The 18,560-nt window shown below is 44.6% G+C and overlaps 1 protein-coding gene across 1 annotated transcript in view; it reads right to left on the reverse strand.

Annotated features, from left to right (window-relative positions):
- The window catches only part of PIEZO2 (piezo-type mechanosensitive ion channel component 2), a 251,072-nt gene that overhangs the window by 88,427 nt on the left and 144,085 nt on the right, over window positions 1–18,560 (reverse strand). Inside the window, exons 16-23 of the mRNA XM_012648377.1 lie at window positions 15,985–16,145; window positions 9,181–9,357; window positions 8,758–8,883; window positions 7,159–7,359; window positions 6,264–6,468; window positions 6,042–6,143; window positions 4,704–4,869; window positions 1,160–1,403 (exon numbers count right to left, since the gene is read on the reverse strand). Of these exons, the coding sequence (XP_012503831.1) occupies window positions 1,160–1,403; window positions 4,704–4,869; window positions 6,042–6,143; window positions 6,264–6,468; window positions 7,159–7,359; window positions 8,758–8,883; window positions 9,181–9,357; window positions 15,985–16,145 (1,382 nt within the window). The remainder of the gene's footprint in view (window positions 1–1,159; window positions 1,404–4,703; window positions 4,870–6,041; window positions 6,144–6,263; window positions 6,469–7,158; window positions 7,360–8,757; window positions 8,884–9,180; window positions 9,358–15,984; window positions 16,146–18,560) is intronic.

Raw genomic sequence — 18,560 nt, forward strand, 5'->3', positions numbered from 1 at the left:
TACAACACGCCTTAGCAAAGTGCAGCATTAAAGTCGCTTTCACTGTCAACTAGAGAATCAAACTTTCAATGGGCAGACAAGATAGATTCTCCAAATACCTATTCAAGGCTACATAGACTTGGCTTTCCAAGACCTTTAAACACAGGGAAGCACATGCAAACAAACAAACAAACAAACAAATCAAAGAGCTCTCACAGCTGAATCGCGTGGTGAGCTCTCATCCTTAAGAGCCAGGAAGGGGAGCAGCAGGGATCACTACATCGCTGCCCTTCTAGCCCACTATCAGTCACAGCCTGTGAGAAGGCAGCACAGGGATGAACTTTAACTTGGGGCCAGTTAGAGTGCTGTTAACTCCTTCGGCTGCTATTTAATTTCCTGCAGCATTAAATAACTTAAATGGTGTCCCTGTGGCTGAAAGACTGATCTGACTCTGGAATCACTGGTGGGCAGTCTGAGTTACCTGTCATGTCAGGGGAAGAGCCCTGCACTCTGTAGTAGCTGGGCAGCCAGACATGGTAGGAGAGGGAGGGCGTGTTCCCTCAGCCCTACGTTGGCCCAGCTGTGTCGTGATCTGGACGTCCATGCTCAGAGACAACTAGGAAGCTGCCTTTTCTCTCCTATCCGCCCACATCTTAGGGGTACATAAAACATTGTTGCCTGCAGTAACCTGTTCCACCTCATTTCCCCACTCCCCACAGCGTTAAAGAGAAACTATGCTCATTTTATTTTACATTTCTACAATTTTTCTCTAGGTAAGAGAGCTGCTTTTTGCCAACATGATATGACTTTTGAAAAGACTCAATGATTTTCGTTCAGTTCATAACAGGGCCACTTCATAACACATGCCAGGAGTGATGATGAATTGTTCCTTAGAAGAGGTGGAATTTTAATTAATAAAATACATTTTAGAATTTGTTCTTATAAATGCACAACCTTTAGTCATGGTACCTTGAAATGGTGGAAATGAGCAAAAAGGATCCTGTTTAACATGGCAAAACAAAGAGTAACAAATGGTCATTCAAAGTCTGAATTTTGCAGCATCTTATTTGGGGCTTTTAAGAGAGCAACATGGCAGGCTCTGGGCTTTTAATAACCACTGAGTGGATTGTTTACTCTCATACTGAAACCACAAATGTGTTATATAGTGGGAGCCACTTACTGACAGGATATTCTTCATCGTAATCACAAAAACGTTGTATGCAATCAGCCAGTCCCAATAGCGCAGGATGCTCTTGATGGGTTTTAATAGCAAATCGCCTCCAAAGAGCAGGAAATAGAAACAGGCCACCAAGTAACCCATGCAAAATATGCTGATCCTGGTCGTCCCGGTGATGAAGATGATGGTGAGAACAAACCAGAAGAGGTAGCTGAAGATGATCACTTTGGACATGTCCAAGTAAGATCTGGAAAACAAAGTCAAGCAATAAAAGGACAACAACAAAACAAACAAAAAGACAAAATCAGGAGATTCTACTTTACTAAGGGAAAAGTTCGTACTCTGTGTTGCGCTGTATGTGAAAGCGCTTTGCAAGCCACACTGTGAGCGCTTATTCATCTTCCATTTAACGCTGCCTGGTACAGAGGAAGCCCTCACACAAACAGTCGTAGACAAACAGGGAAGTCATGGAAACCCTGAGTGTGCTTGTCATCGTCTCCTCCAGGCCACAGGCTCACAAACAGCAACGGTTCCTGCCCACTCGAGTACTCAGAATTTCTCTTTATTTTTCTATGAGAGGCATGAGTAAGTGTAGGGAAAAAGAAACTCTGAGATACAGATGCCTCTGGGCTAGCGAGAGAAAAGTTAAGAATGGATTCCTTTTGATGAATTAGAAGTTAACAGACTAAAACAAATCCAGGTCACATACAAAGGTTTTATTAGAGATGAAGATCTCCCCTTGCAGGTGGGACAAGGCAGACACAGCCACTGGGGGGGCTTTGGGCTCTTTCCAATATTCTGTTTTTGGCTGTCCCTGGGCTGAGCCAAGATCCCTTTTGGGACCCATCCTCCCCTGCAGCCTCCTGAAGGTGAGGCTGGTGCTCGGGTCTCAGTTGTCTTCAGTAAACAGAGCTCCAGAGTGTGGTCACTGTCATCTGACAGAAGACACGCTACAGGACAACTCCCCTCTGCATTTGATTGCTGATAGCTTCTCTATTTTGGGGGTTTTGCTTTGGTTGTTTCTGTTGCCAGGGTGGGGAGAAGCATAGGAGAACCAACTCTGGATTAATTTTCATTAATGGGTTGTTATTTTGCAGGATGTTAGTTAATGAGTCATCTCAATAAAATTTGCGCTGCACTTGACCTATCCAGCACTATCAGGGAATGAGTCTGAGTTCTGCCTTAATGGTACATTTTTCAGATAAGTGAACTTTTGACCTTTACTCTTTCTAGAGTAAAATACTTAAAATATTTTCATTTTTTTCTAAAATATATCACACCCTTCCATGACATGATAATCAAAGGAAAATGAACAAAATGGCAGTATTTCTCTGTACTCAGGATCGTCAGAGGTAAAGTTAGTGATTTGGTTGAGCCCACAGGGCCTTCTGAAGTGTGCGTAGTTTGAATTCAGTGCAGCTGGGCTGCTGGCATTTTCGAGTATATGTGCATGCGTGCCCGTGTGCATGTGTGTGCGTGCAGCAGGGCTTTCCATGCACTTCCTTCCTTTCCTGCAGTGGTTAATTCCGGCTCCATGAGCCCTGGCCTCCACACCTTGGCACTTAACCAGACATCATAAAACTAAGCTCAAGAGGATAACGTGGAGAACACCAGTAGACGTGCTCTGAAGAGGAGGCGGAGGGCCCCTGAGCAGACAGACTGAGCCATTGTGATGGGTACTGTGGTTAGGGGCCACCAACTGTCAGAGCTCCGGTGTTCCCCAGAGAGCCCAGGTCGCAGGGGAGCCGAGCCTGTGGAGGTCAAGAAGGGCAGGTCAGTGGGGCTGCGGACAAGCAAACTCGCACATCTACTTCTTACTCACTACTGCGGTATTTGACAGGACACTTCCTGAAGGGCCACTTTGCTGGCAGTCCTTACTGAGAAACGAATCCAAAAATTTGAAATAACTAAAAAAAGAAAAATTTATATCTTTAAAAAAAATGGCACACAAACTTTTCATTTGAGTTGATGTTAGGTTTTTCGTGAGTACGTTATAAAACTCTTATAGCTTCCCTTTGCAATAGGGAAAAGGATGAGCTGGACTGATTTTTTCGTAGCATCACAGGGGAGAGGTAAAAAAGGGGAGTCCTACCTTACATTAGTGTTTAGCATGGTACTTGATTTACAAATAGAATCTTTATGTCTATACAGCACATCAGTTTTTTGCAAATTAACTTATTGATTGTACATATTGAAGCATTAAAGTGCTTCCACATTCAGATTCAGGAGCTGGTTTGATTGGGTTCAAATCCTTGTTGTGTTGTTGCCTATGTCTGATCTCTTTGCTGCAGTTTCATCATCTACTAAGTGGGGATAATAATACTACCTACTCGCAGTGGTCATTGGGGTGAAATGGTCCAACACACATAAAGCCTGGAGCAGAGCCTGGTGCGTGGTAAGCACTCAGAACGGCCACTGTGTGCACGGGGGGCCAACAACTGTGAGGGGAGGGAGAGGGGGACAAGCATAGAAATAAGTTAGAAGTGGTCTTTGGCTAAGGTGCTTTCACCTTAGAAGCCGGGATAAGAGAGCTTCTTAAAATAGCAACTTCAGGCCGAGGGCGAGCACACCATGTGGACAGGAATCTCCAGCAGCTCAGAAGCTGTGAGCAGCTTCTGGAGTGGAGCGTCAGCGGCCTGTGCGCCAACCGTGATCTCTCTCCACGCCGGGCGCGCAGGCTGGGACTGCGCATGAGCCTCTTCCCACATCCTCGTGACAGCATGGGAGGGTGACAAGAGTCAGTGAGGAGAGGGGTTAGGTGATCAGTCCCCAGTCACACAGCCCTTAAAGGGGCCATATTCACTGCAGGCTCCTCAGGCTGCCACAGCGGCGGCTGAGTGGCATCCTACAGGCTTCCAAGGACGGGAAGAGCTGACTGCTGAGGAGGGTGGGCCTGCCCTCCACGAAGCCGGTGTCCACGGATAAAGCTCGGCGTGAAAGCCCAGAGAATGCCGAGAGAATGAATGCACAGTGAGAAACCGAGCACGTTTCAAACACAAACACCAGGCAAGGGACAACCAGGCCACCCAGATCAGCTGTCGGGGTGGGGAGGACAGCAGAGGGCTGGAAAGGTGCCGTGCTGCCTGCTTGGCCACAGAGGGAACTCTGCTAAAGGGGAGCACAAGCAAGGGTGGCTAGGGACCCACCTCCTCTGTCCTCTGTGAATACAGGAAATGAGGATGAGGGGCAGGGGATGGGGAGGAGGGATGAGGATGAGCATGAGGAGGAGGGATGGGGAGTGAGGAGGAGGGCTGTTTGCTGAGAGCTGCTGACTGGTATTACTGGCACAAGTCAGTTTCTGTATGAAGAACAGAAGGGAAACTGGGGCCATGAAAAGGTGGTTCCCACTGACAAAAGCAGATGCAGGGCTATAATTCAGAGGCCCAGCCTCCAGGCCACTGAGCCACACTGCCCTGCATTTATCAGCTCCACTGTGTACAGTACAGCTGATCAATTTCCCAAGTATAGCAGAGAGAGAGTTTCTGTAATGGAGCAATCCAAGTGCACACAGTAAAGTGGCTTTTAACAAATGTGAAGCTGCTGTTACCTGCAGTGAATAAAGTCTGGAACAGGGTTATGTTGGCTGAACGAGGCCGCGTCAAGGTTCATGCAGATCTCGACATTGTCCCCTGCCATTATGCGCACTGCAGCTTTGTTCTCGTCCTCAAAAATCTGCCGTTGTAAGGAGGCACACAGGAGCAGCATGAAGTCGTCTGGCAAGACAAAGGTGAGGTCATTAGGCCGCCTCCTCCTCTCCTGGTTTACACGGCACAGCACATCCTCACACAGGAGCTCCCCAGCCCTGAGTCACGTTCCCGCGGTTCATAGTAACATCCATCCTGGGTTCCAATGTTGAAGCCAAGTCACACCTTCCCCACCTTGGGGGACAGAGAGTGACCACGGACATTCCAGGGGCTCACAGTGGGGGATTCTCTGGATTTAATTTGCATGTTGGGGAATCAAAGTGTTGGGTGCTAATTACTAGTCTTCATGAGTCTTTTATGGGACAATGTTTGTTTGCATTTATCTCCTGCCAGTTTCGAGGTGACCACTTAAGCAATTTCCCCATCTTTATCTTTTTACACGTGGCAGACGCAGGCATTTCTGTTTTTCTTTATTCTCTTCATCCCCATTTGCATTCATAACCAAAGACTATTCCTGAGTTAAGCCACACTGCAGGCGTGGTGAGGGCAGGTGGATGTGTGGACCAGCTTGCGGGAGTACAGAGAGCAGCCTAAGAGAGCCGTCCGCCACCGCCCCTGCCCAGAACAGGCCCCAGGCCAAGCGTGCCTGGCAGCCTGCAGCACAAGTTGCTTCCTTTTTTTAAAAATTAAACCCGAATATGTTTAGGCAGGGCAGTCACTCTGGAGTTTTCTGTAGCACCCAGCACTCCCTATGGTCTTGGTAGGCTGCTCTGACCTTTGGATCACCAGCTGCCCTGGGCAAGCCAGCTCTAGAACAGACCAGCTCTAGAGCAACTAAAATTTGGGCAGCATCCTAATAGCTCCCACAGCCCTGTCTTTAAGTTTGGTCTGTCTGCAGTGGCAGCCAGAAAACACTGAGTTGCAACACACAGGCCTCCCTCTGTGGTCTGCCTTTTAAACAGTGGGTGTGTAGATGTGTGTGGGTGTGTTGGGGGGTGCTGCTGGGAGGTGCAATTATGCAAGTGAATATGGTATTTCTAATGTTGACTTATTAATTTTGCAAATGTAATAGGGCAAGTAGAAGCCATTAATGACATGTGATATTAATGCATAAAGACAAGCCTTTACATGACTATAAAGTCTGGCGGAAGACACAAAGGCACTAATGCACAATACGTGAAGAGTGATTAGCAATAAACCCGAATTCCAGTGCTCTGTGGCCCTGTGGCCAAAACACTTACAGACGAGAAACACGGGGTTGGGCCGCACAATGAAATCTGGGAAGTACAGCCACTTTATGATGTTGTCATTGAAGCTGGCACCCTTGAATCTCCACGGGTAATCTGCAGGGAGGGAAGTGGTGAACAGCACAATCAATACTCTTCTTCATCACTCTTCTCCCAGCTGTCCACATGGTAATGGGTGCTTCTGAAAGCAGATGCTCCAGGGAAGGGCACGCTCACCTCGGCAAGGAGCAGGCGGGATGCCGATGCAGATGAAATACTGGAAGGTGATGATGCATGCCAGGAAGCAGCAGTACTTGGGCCAGACCTCCGCGATGGCTTTTCTTCTCCGTCGATATAAGACAGCGATTAGCCAGCAGGCATGAATCATGGCATAGAAATCCATTCGCTGGCCGATCACGTTCACTGACATAAGGAAACAGGTCTGTGTAAGGATGAGAAGAAGCAAAAAATTGGGATTACAGGGAAGAGGACTGGTGCCAGATGTCAGGCCTGTGCAGGCAGCAGAGACCTGCATTCCTCGGGGCAGGTCTGTCTGCACAGGGGCCCAAGCCTTGCTCTTTTGAGTGTCTTTAGCATGAAGACAGAAATGCTGCTCAGATTACTTCTAAGGTAAAAACTGACTATGCCACTATTATAATAGCCACTTCAAACAATAAAGAGAACAACTATGATCTCTTTGTGAAACACTGTTCCAAATTTATTCTACTGAGAAATAAGCACTACCACAACCATTTCAGGTTAAAACAGTCCATTCTGGCTGCAGGTTACACTTGCAGGATACAGAAAAAGAAAGAAGGTTAATAATATATTATTCTTAGTAAGTTAACACGACAACTGACGTCCATGTGTTTAAATGGCTCTGGAGATCCAGAGAGGCCAAGTGCACTGCTGTGGGAGGTGGTGTGGGGTGGGGGAGGATTGGCACCTGCTCTTGGAAAACTTTCAGCCAAGCCCAGTTAACCCATCAGTAGAAACACCCTCTGTCAATCCCAAAGAGACAGTAACCATGCCCAGGAGATGTGTAATAAAGCTCCAGTGGCCAAATGGCTAGAGGTAGTTATTTGAATTTTCATGGAAAAAAGAAATACAACACGTCAGCATGGAAACTCACCTCCAGACCAAATTTGTAGAAGAAGTAATTTATGAAGTATTTGGCACAATTAATAAGTCCATCATCTAGATGTAGTCTTGTAATGTCATGAAAGATAGTTTTAGACACAGGCGCTGTAAGGTTGTTTCGGCCTCGATAGTATTCCTGATGGCGGTAAATTGTGACTTCGAAGGCCAGAATAGCCAGCATCAGGAGGTTATTCTGCAGAGCAAGAAACACAGCTGTGCACACCTAATACTTTATGATTTGGTAATTTCAAGCAATCCCAAAATAAATCATCATATTTAATTCTTGATGTCTAAAAGGATAATGTTTTATAAAATCTCAGGTCTATTAAATATAATTTTGAGCTCAGTGCTCATTTTCTGTATTTATTGTGGAGTTATCTCCACTATGTAAGTGGCTAATTTCCACGGCAATAGGATCTAGAATCTCTAGACATAAGACCACTGCTTCTCATTCCTATTCCTCAAAAAGTGCACACCACACACCACACACCACACAGGAAGCAGTTTCCTGTTATCAGAGGAGAGTGGTCCAAACTTGTTTGCAGCTAGAAGTGGGGAACAGCACAGAAACATGCTGGAGACACACGAAGCTGGAGAGTGGGAAGCTAGTTAGGGTGAAATTTTTGAACACCCTGAAATCTGGCTAGAGGGAACAGTAAATTGAGAAGCATGCTGATGACGGTAAAATAATAATAATAGTGATAATAATAGTGACTATAATAGTGGTAATAAAAATAGTTAACATTCATGGAACCATAGGTGCCTAACACTATTCTAATCATCCTTTCCAAATATCATTTTGTTTTATCCTTATAATAGCTATTTACGGCAGATACTATTACAAAAGATTCTACCACGAGGAAAAACTAGGAACTACACAAAGAAAATGGGATGTTTATACATTTCAAAATCCCAGCTGCTGAGTTTAAACGTTTTTATTGCTAAGTGCATTGTCAGTGTAATACAATTAGGACTGCTCAGATTATCCATCAACGTAAATGTGAAAAATCTGAAATACATTGTTTTCATTATGAATGTATAACTATTTGCAATCAAAGTTCCTTTTGCTAAGATATGGTTTATTACTTCTGAATGTAATATATGTTCTTCATTAAAAATTATTGAGAAACAGAATTTAGATGGCAAAAATTTCTTGTAATGCTATATCCAGTTCTCAGAAATTATCACTATTGACCATTTGGTATATGTTACCCAATATTTTTGTTTGTGTCTAGAAGAGATCACACTATGCACTGTGTTTTGAGATCTGCTTTTTTTTCTTAACTGAACAGTATATTTTAGAGGTGTTTTAATTCTAATGTGCCCATTGACCTCCATCTTGTAATGGTTACAAAATGGTCCAGTAAAGGTTTTTGTCATATTTTATTCAACTAATCTCAGACAGCTTGGACATTTTCTCCCCAGCACAATGCAGGACTGATTTTAACACTTAGAATTTGTTGCAAAGGTGATTCCAAATGCCACATGAGAAGATGAGGTTACTGTCAGATATGATATTAAGAGTCTCAAGGAAAAGGATTCCAAACTATGACCATGTGGAGGCTCAAAATAAGCACAGTACAGCCGTTACCCTCAGGTAGACGAGCAAAGGAGAAGACTTCCTCAGGCCAACCCACTCTGTCGGGTCAATGGAAGAGTTGTAGAGTAGAGACTTATTCAGGTCCTGAAGGGGTATGTTCGTTTGATTTTCATTTGGCTGAAAAGAAGAGAAGATGGAGTAACAAACAGCTCCACAGATTAGGAGAATTTGGATCATTCTCCTTCAGCTTTGAGCAAAGGGACATTGGTGGGATTGGGGAAGGCAAGGCCCATTTCAAGGGGGAAATCCCAGTAGGAGAGGAGATTAGGTACAGCACTCAGGGCTGGAATATACCCAACCTGGATGAAGTGACTCACAAGCTAGACAGAATGTGCTTGGGGATGCAGGTTCCCAAATATCTGCCTTCCTTCCCTAAAGGGCAGTCAGGAATATCCCCCCATCATTGAGGCTCACCAAGGAACAGTTAACAGAAAAGTTCTCAGGCTTAATGGTTTGGAGCTGGTACAACATTTTGCAGACGATGATCACACACGTCCAGACAGTGCAGACGCTTGAAGCCAGACGGCGCAGCTTTGCATATGGCAGAGCAAAAGCCCAAGAAATCAAAAACACATAGTTGAACAGAGACACCTGAAAACATAAAATCAGAAATGGGAACAAAAATATATAACATAGCATAACACCCACAAAACAGGACGGCTTGATTTACTCAGTTCAGCAAAGGTTGATTGAGTCCCTAAGGCCTTGCCCTGGGTGCCGGGGGAACTAAGGTAAGTGATTTACGGTCTCACCCTTTGAGGACATTATGTCTTGTATGGCAGACAGACATACAACTAGGTAGTCAATACATCGTAGCAATGGCTCAGCTGCAGATGTGGGCAGGCCCCCGTGGGAGCACCCAGAAGGGTCCTTAGTGTAAAGCAGAGGTTCAGGAAGCATTTTCAGGAAGAGATGCTGCCTGAGCTGAGCCAGGCCAAGCCAGAAAGGTGGGAAGTGCATTCTAGGGAAAGAGAGGCAGGAAAGCACAAGTGAGCATGGTGGGGACAGGTGACTGCAAACAACTGGAAAGTTTAGAGTGGAGAGTGCGAAGTGCAGCAGGAGGTGAGGCTGGGCATTTTCACACCGTGCTACGGCACAGGAACCCATTCTTCAGAAAACAGAGAGCCACGGAGGTTACTGCGCTGGGGGATGTGAAGGCAGGGTTTGCATCTGACTGAGATAAGCGTAACTGAGGAACGGAGAGTTGCACTAGGGGGTTAGATGCCATGTCAGGAGATCAGCTCCCGCGCTGCTGCAGTAGCCCAGGAGAGAGTGAGAGGGGAAGTGCAATTAGCTGGATTGATGACGGATTGGCCTGGTGGCAGTGGGCAGGGGTGTAAGGGAGAAAGCACAAGGAGTGACTCCCAGGTTTCTGCGTGGGGGCTGAGTGGCCATTTCTGAGACAGGCAATGCTGAGGGGGCAGCTGGTTCGAGGAGGGAGGGTAATGACTTCAGCTTGAAGATGTTGGCTTTGGGCTACGTGTGAGTTTACTGATCAGGTGAGATGTCTCCCCATTTCTAGCAATTCTCTATAGCTGATAGTTCATTGAACAGTACAAAAGCACTGCCATCTTATTCAGATGTTGAAATACTCATTTATTCTGAATACTGTTAAACTAATATCCTAGGGACAGTTAATATTATCAGGTGGAAATAACAGCATGCACGCAATGGATAAAATTGAACATGTACCAAGTGCTAAGCACTTTGGTCTCTAAGAGGAGTGGTTACCTATTTGGCTTATAAAACTATAAAACAAGAATATGTGGAGATTTCATGACAGTATTTAATTCTATTTGTTACCTGCTACTCTTCTACGCAACTGTTTGTCATTGTCCAAGGCAAGGGACCTCTCTGAGAATTAAGTGCTGAAATACTAGGTAGGAAGAGCTGCCTTACAGAATTAATTGAGGATGAAAGAAATACTCTGCGTGGAAGTGCTCTGTAAACTACAAAGCACCCACAAACATAATAAATGTTATATTAAATATATTGAGTAGCTAATTGACTCTTCTTCCTTAGCCATCAGCAAGTGTCGGGTCAATTTGGACATTAAAAAGCCAATCCTATTAAAGATACTGTGAAATTAAGTCTCTTTGTTATTTCTTTTATGTATTTAAGGCATTGAGTATAAACACAGTACAATTAATTCACGTAGGACTTTTAATTTTTTGAGTAAGAGGAAAGAGAAGAAAAGATAATAAGTTCATTAAGTTCTAACTAGGTCCAAAGTAACACATGCCATGAGGATTTCCTGCCCTCTGGAAGCACATAGGACAATGCAATGAGATAATCTGTCCACAACAACACAATGGCAGAAATGCCCTCCTGGGGGAGCCAAATTGTCATGGGAGTAAGTGCACAGCTGAGTCATCTAGCCCCAGGGAGGGAAGACTGCCCAGAGGAGATCAGATTTAAACTGAGACCTAAAGAGTAAACAGGGGAAAGAAAGGCAGAAGGAATTGCAGGTCCGAGGCCTTTCAGGCAAGGGAGAGCATGGGGCTGCGCATCCTCAGAGAAGTGGCTGGTTCAATGTGAGAGAAGTGGACTTCAAAGTCCACCAGGTGTCCTAGGTCTAGGGACGGCGATGGTGAAGTGGTCCAGGCCAGGTCATAACGGTCTTACACCCGTTACTATGAGGACCAGAGAGAGCTGTTGCAAGGTTTCCAGTAGAAGATTAACATGATCACAGTCACACTCTGGGAAGGTTACCCTGGCTGCATTATGATTCCACACATTAGAAGGAGAAAAGATTAAGGGAAAAGTTGGGAATCTGTTAGAATAATCTAAAGAGGGAACTGATGTAGAGGCAGGGATAATTAGTTGAAGGTGCTTTTGGGACACACGAGAAGTGGGGTCATGTCCAGTTGTCACTTGGACGTAGGGTCTGGAGTTCAAAGAGAGCACTGAGGTGAAGACACAGATTGAGGACTCATGGCATGTAGAGGGCAACTGAACCAGAGAGCTTGGGAGCTCCCCTCGCAGAGTCTAGACAGGGAAGAGCAGGCTGTGGGCAGAGCCTGAGGAGCACTCGGAAGGCTGGTGGGACAAGAAGGAGGAGCCTGTGGACGAGATGGAAAGAAACGGCCAATGCAGTGGGCAGGGGCGAGCAGAAAGCAAGCCTCCCGATCGGGGGGTCAAGACAGGCGCGTGTCAAGGACAAGGCAAGCCTCTCCCATACCCAAGATCCTAGGGAAGCTGAATAAAATAAGGACTGAAGAGCCTCTGTGAGGTGGACATTTTTATTTTTATCATTTTGCAAATAAAAAACTGGGGCTCAGAGAAGTATGATACTTTCTTCAATGCAAACAGCAAGCCAGGGGCAACCTCAATGTGTCCGGTTCCAAATGCGTGCTCTAGCACGGTGCCATCATCTAAAAAGACCAATGGTCTCATCACTTCCCTGGTGATAAGAATCTCATGGAAAGTTCATTTAAGAAAAAAATAAGAAAAATACCTGGGCTCCAACCAATACCTGAAGAATTAGAATTTCTAGGGAAATAGGTGCTGATCCATGCATATAACAAGTGTCCAGGTGATTCTCCTTATCAGGGAATTTCATGTCACGATGCCTTCCTAACAAAGCGCTTTTACACAAATTATCATCTTATCTGAACGTAAACTTGTGAGGCTGAGGGCACTTCCTAGAGAAAGGTCCTCTGAGAACGGAGGGTCTCCCTGGTCTGCCCAGCTGAAGGAACCCACTTCCGTAATTGTCACCTGCAGGGTGTGACCCCCTGCAGGACATGCCCCTCCCTATGGAGCGAGAGCTCCCTGTGGGCATCTATAACCGGCAGTTAATGCCACTATGGGTTTTATTTACCAGCTTTCCCATCAGGCAGTGTGAACTGAGCTAAGAAGTGTGTCTTTCAAGCTTCTGCACCAGCATCTAGCACCATATCAGCATTCAATCTACTGTGAGTGCAGAACACAGGCTAAATGAATGCTCGGTGGCAGTGAAAATAATAATAATAATAATGTCAACTGACATCTAGGAGAAATCTCAAGTTTGCAAATTTCTTTTATTTGCTTCCTTTATTCAGTCAGTAAACGTGGACCTTCTCCCGTTGGCCAGGCCCCTGGAGGAGCTGAGGACATTCACAGAGATAAAGTATGGCCTCTCCATCTCACAGAGCTCTCCAGCAACCTTTTGAAATTATAAAAGTCTTTGTGTGTTGAAAAAGAAGACAATTTTTTAAATACACACACACACACACATATATATTTAAATCTAGGTTATTTCAATGTGGTGTCACTCCTCAGTAAGAGATGCTGATGTAAAATAAAGGTTTCTCTGACAATTACTTTCCCAGTGGCTTCCTATCCTCAGATATCCCATGATGATAACAAAAGATTTAATATTAATATTTGTGGGAGAGATGACCTCAAAAGTTCATGAAAACAAGCACCATTCCTGAGGCCTTGGATAAGGAAGTTTGAATCCAAAGTGTGTTGCCACAACTCCTGAAGAGGTCTCTCCGTGGGGAGGGGCTGCAGTCTGCCCGATCCCGTGCCAAGACCACGGGGTGGGTGGGGAGTCTCAGAGAATGTTCTCCCCTCAAATCCCCAGTAAGAAGCTGCAAGGGGCCCGCTTGGAGGTACCCTGTGTGCCGTGGGGCTTGGGTACAGAGTATGGGCACCGATGTCCAGCTTCCGCCCAGAGAATCCTCGGGGCCAGAAGAGATGGGGGCCCTGGTGGCAGGGCCCAGGGAGTCGCTTTGCTGGGCTCCGTGTGCACCAGCAGGGCAGGGCCTGTGTGAGGGTGGCCCTGGGGCCTGACGTGGGAGGGACGGAGAGCCTGGAGCTGCCCTGAGACTGCTCAGAGGGCTGCCTGGAAGGGTGACGGGACTCCTCAGCAGAGCCCGTGAGGAGCAGATGCTAGAACACCAGGGGCTGGGTGCTGGTGACAGCCTGTGGCTGCTGGGCACCCTGCCGAGGAGACTCCATGAGAGCAGGGGTAGGTTTACCCGTTGCCAGCCCAGAGTGCAAGGCCACTGTGGGATAGCACAGGCCATGTCAGAATATGCCCATCCTGCTGGCCCTGAGTCTGTGAGTCTGTGCTCCAGCGGGAGGGTCCTGGAGAAGTCAGCAATTAGAGCGGACAAGGTGCGGGTGAGAAAGGAAGAAGCATCCTAGCTGGGAAGAGACCCGAGTTGTGCTGGTTCTGTGTGGCTGCACAATTTAATTAATGAAGTGAGGTTTTACTTGCTATGGAAAGTCCCTGTAGGACTTTGTGTTACCTGGGAATGATCAGAAAGTGTGCTGCGTTCCCCGGCACGGAAAAAGGTTTCCCTGCAGGATGCATTTTAAGGGGACAATGAAGGTCTGAAGTTGTTTTTGTGATTACGCTCTACTGCATGGATCGCTTTGTGCACCTGTTCCATCAGAAAGAGCCAGCTACGCACGTGCTGACCGGAGCCCAGAGCCCACAGCAAGTGTGGAGAGGGGGAGACGGGAGCAGCGACGGCTTCAAGGGTCGTGCAGTTACTCACCCTCACGTCAGTGGGATGACATCCCTTGCAACATAGGTGGTTAAAAACGATCTTACAGAAATGGGATTTGGTAGAGGCTAGCAGCAGCAGAAGCAGAATGGATCTGCTTTGTGAGTCCCTGACATGTTTTTAAGTCAGGGGTGAGAGAAATGAAATTAGGAACCGAAATCTGAATGTCTGTGCAATGTGCAAATGAATCACAGAGAAGGAACTGGTCGTATTCTATGAAAGGCCCTTTTTCTACTGAGGTAACGAGGTAACTAGATCACAGTCCTTTATTTACTTGCGAGTCTATTAATGACACGACATTCTCGAGACTCATTTAGGATGATTGAAAAAGTTATGCTTGTCTTTTGTTTAGGATCTGTAAGAAAATGTGTCATTTAACTCTGTTTTTGAACTCTCTAGGATGGATTTCAGATGGTGAATTTCTTGCCTGACTCTAATTTCTCTTTTATCTAATGCCCACTCCCATCATTAAATTGTTTTAATATGCCTTCTAAAATCTGCAGTCAGTACACGACTTCTCACGTAATCAGAAGTCATCTGTACGTCAGATTTGGTTAATTCAGAAATGGTCTTTGCTCGTTTTTTTGCCAAATGCCTTCTCTTGTTCTTTTCCATTTCTCTTTAATATTCTGACCCTCAAATTTTATCTGAATTGGTCGATTCACCTATATAGTTAAAATGCTTAAATATTTTTGCTCTCAATTAATGTACATAGTAGGCCAGATTTTGGCTCTCATTAATATACAGGCCTAGTTACTTAACAGTGAAGCATACGCCACTTTCTACCACGAATCTCACAGGGTGGTTTCCCTTTTTGTTTCCACCTGGCAAGGATCATCTATCCATTTCAGATAGTTTGTATGAAATGGGAGAAGGTTCTAGTTTAGGCTATAGAGCTCAAATTAAGGCTCATCCTTTAGTCACCTATTTATGAATCATTTTAGGTCTGTAGTGTTGTAGTTGTAATATTTTCCTATTATTTAACTTTTTAAAGATTATAGGCAGTAGGTCCCTGACTTTGAGACTCTCTGAATTGTAACCAACTCAAAAATAGTCCAGGGAAATTAGAAGTACACAAAAACTTTTTGTTGAATGAAGTAAAAGAAAGCTAAATTTCTCCACAGTAAGTATTAAATAATTATTTTCTGGATGATGACTCTTTTTTTTTTTATAGACAAGGAAATAGAAGTGCAACGCAAGTATGCTGTTAAAGACTCTTGTGTCTTGTCCCAAAAATCCAACAATAAAAACATAAAAAATTTTGAAAAATGCAATAATAAAAAGTATGAGCTTTCCTGAAGGTTTTATTAGATTTTGGAACCTAAGCTTATTGCTTGATAACATAAACTGGAATGGTTATTGCTTTTCTCAAGGAGAATTTAGGGAGCTAGATTCCCCTATGCAAGCACAGAAAAGCCACCTGCTCTCATACACTTCCACTAAGAACTACATGGAAACAAGTAACCTTCATAATATGAACAAGCCAGTTAGAAACTCAGCCACGAGCCCCTTTCTCTCCTGCTGCCTTTCCTTTTTCTCAGTCCCACTCACTGCCCCTTGGTTTTTCTGTAAGTCAAAGCATATATGCCTGGCTTGGAGCCTTTATGACTCAATGTAATGGGCTTTACATTAAAAAACATCAAGAACAGTTGGAAAAGGAAAATGATGACCCTTTATGGTTCTATTTGGCCTGATGATAGGACAAATGGTCACTTGCCTCTTTCACAGAAACCCAGATAATATATGATGAAACAATTTTGATGATGTGCAACTCCAAAATCCACCACATGAACACCTGCAGCTTGTGAAAATACTCCAGGAATTTTAAGAATAGCACAGTGAGGCGATCAATCACCAGATGCCATTTGTTCCTTAAATCTGCAAAATAGTAAGTACACCCAAGAGCATAAAATTTTTTGTATTATTATTTAAAGCATACCTTATAACTTTCAAGTTGGAAGGAGAAACTTCAAAAAATTTACAGTGGATAACAAAATCTGGACTAAGGGTCGTCTAAGAATCCCAAGTCAGGATGACACAGGTATCATAAACTGAGGGACAAGGCTACTTTGTATCCACTTTTTAATTAAATTAGTGTAAAGAATTTTGGCCTTGTTCACTCTTAACACTGAGCTATAATTCTCTAATTTTCTGAAAATATTAAGTAACCTGAGCTCTCTCTAGATGACATCATTGTTGCCAAAAGAGCACTTTTATAAGTGGCCAGTCTCCTTTGACAGAGTTTGACCAGTGAGTGGATAAAGCTCTCCAGTGTTCCTGAAAACACCATTCAGAACTCTACACAGGTGGAATAGCCTGCTCCTTGTCAGAATGAAAAATGGACACCAACTATCAGAATGACCCCGTCCACAGTTTCATGAAACGTGGTCAGATTCATTCTAATCATCATTTTTAATCACATATGTCACTTTATTCTTTCCACCTTGTGCTAGGCACAGGGGTCATGCTTCCATCTAGAAGGATGGTGCTGGCTGATTTGATTGAAAGTTACAAGAGGACTGTTTTGCATTATCAGCACATCCTCATGTTTGGAGACAAAAACTCACAAGACTAGGCTGGGCCTAAGTATCTCCTTAAGTAGCTTCTTTACCTGGCTTGGGTAGTTGTAACAGTTACTGTATTTGCTTTTAAAAGTTGTTGGGTTCTTTTTCCTACTTTTCTTCCTAGACTTGAAATAATGTTTTACTAGGGCATGAAGAGACTTGAACAGTGAAATATGCTGCAGTGGTCCCCCTTATCCAGTTTTGCTTTCCGGGGTTTCAGTTGCCCACAGTCAATCAACCATAGTTCAAGAATAGTAAATGAAAAATTCCAGAAATAAATAATTCGGAAGTTTGAAAATGCACGCTGTTCTGAGTAGTGTGATGAAATCTCTGCCCTGGCCCGCTGAGACGTGAATCATCCCTTTGTCCAGCACGACCGTGCTGCCTACTCTGCCTGCCCATTAGTCACTTAGTAGTCATCTCGGCAATCAGATCAACTGTTGTGGTATTCCAGTGCTTGTGTTCAGGTTAACTTTATTTTTCTTATTAATGGCCCCAAAGTGAAAGAGTAGTGATGCTGGCAATTTGGATATGTCAACGAGAAGCCATACAGTGTGTCCTTTTAGTGAATAGTAAAGTTCTTGACTTAATAAGGAAAGAAAAAAAATGGATGCCGAGGTTGCTAAGATCTATGGTGAGAACAAATCTTCTATTTGTGAAATTGTGAAGAAGCAAAAAGAATTTCATGCCTGCTATATCTGTACTATCCATGGTTTCAGGCATCCAGTGGGAATCTTGGAACATATCCCCCTAGGATAAGTTGGGACCACCGTATTTACAGAGTGACTCAGGTAATAGTCAATACAAAGGTTTAGGTAATAAACGAGCATGATTTAGAGGTGTAGATGGCATAGATGGCACGCACATGAGGGAGTGAGAGAACAAAGTGCAGTGCAATTTTGGGTGAGATCCTGTTAGTAAAGCTGAAAACCCACCTCAAAGTAGTATAACAAAATCCTTGTTTTAATTACTTGGTCTCACAGAGCTGGGCTTTCCCCTTTACACTGAGGAATTTGCATTGCTCAGACATGGAGAAAGCATTTCTGGTCCTCTCCTGAGATGTTCTGAGATGAGCAGGAGAAGGGGACCAGGCTTTGGGGAAGCTTCCTTTGAGGGGATCTTCTACCTCATGCTGCTTTTTTAATTTTTTACTTTTGTAAAGCACAGAAGACCAACAAAGACGAATGCAGCATCTTAATGTCACAGCCCCAAAACGTCACCCCAGAGGTGAGGCTCTCTGGTTTCTCCCATACTTTGTGGTAACTGCTAAATAGGCTAAGATCTCTGCCTTTCATATTCCCTGTCACATAACGTTTCCTGATCACCGAAAGTATTCAATTCTCATCATGTCCTATTGAAACATTCTTTCAAGGCTAGAAAGAAAAGTAGGAAAAAAAGCACGTAAAGAATAAGGAGTGAACAACGACGACAAAAACATCTCCAGGAGTTTGCTTGAAATGATAACTATCCAATTACTAATTTTCTCCCCCATTGCCCACGTCCTTAAGGATTAGAACAGAACGAGAAATATATTCTTACTGGTTTCCTAGAAAAGCCGCACAACGGCTTCTGGAGAATGAGTTTGCAAAAGTGATGTCTAGAACTTTCAGAGATTTTGCACCACGACTTGTTTCTACTTCTGGTGGGAAACGCTCCTGTCAGAGGCTTGTGCCTGAACACAGGGTCAGAGCCACACCCCATGGGTGTCCGGACAGAAGCCCCACTTTGG

This window comes from Propithecus coquereli, unplaced genomic scaffold (assembly GCF_000956105.1).
Source record: "Propithecus coquereli isolate 6110/MARCELLA unplaced genomic scaffold, Pcoq_1.0 Scaffold283, whole genome shotgun sequence".
NCBI classification, from domain to species: Eukaryota; Metazoa; Chordata; class Mammalia; order Primates; family Indriidae; genus Propithecus; species Propithecus coquereli.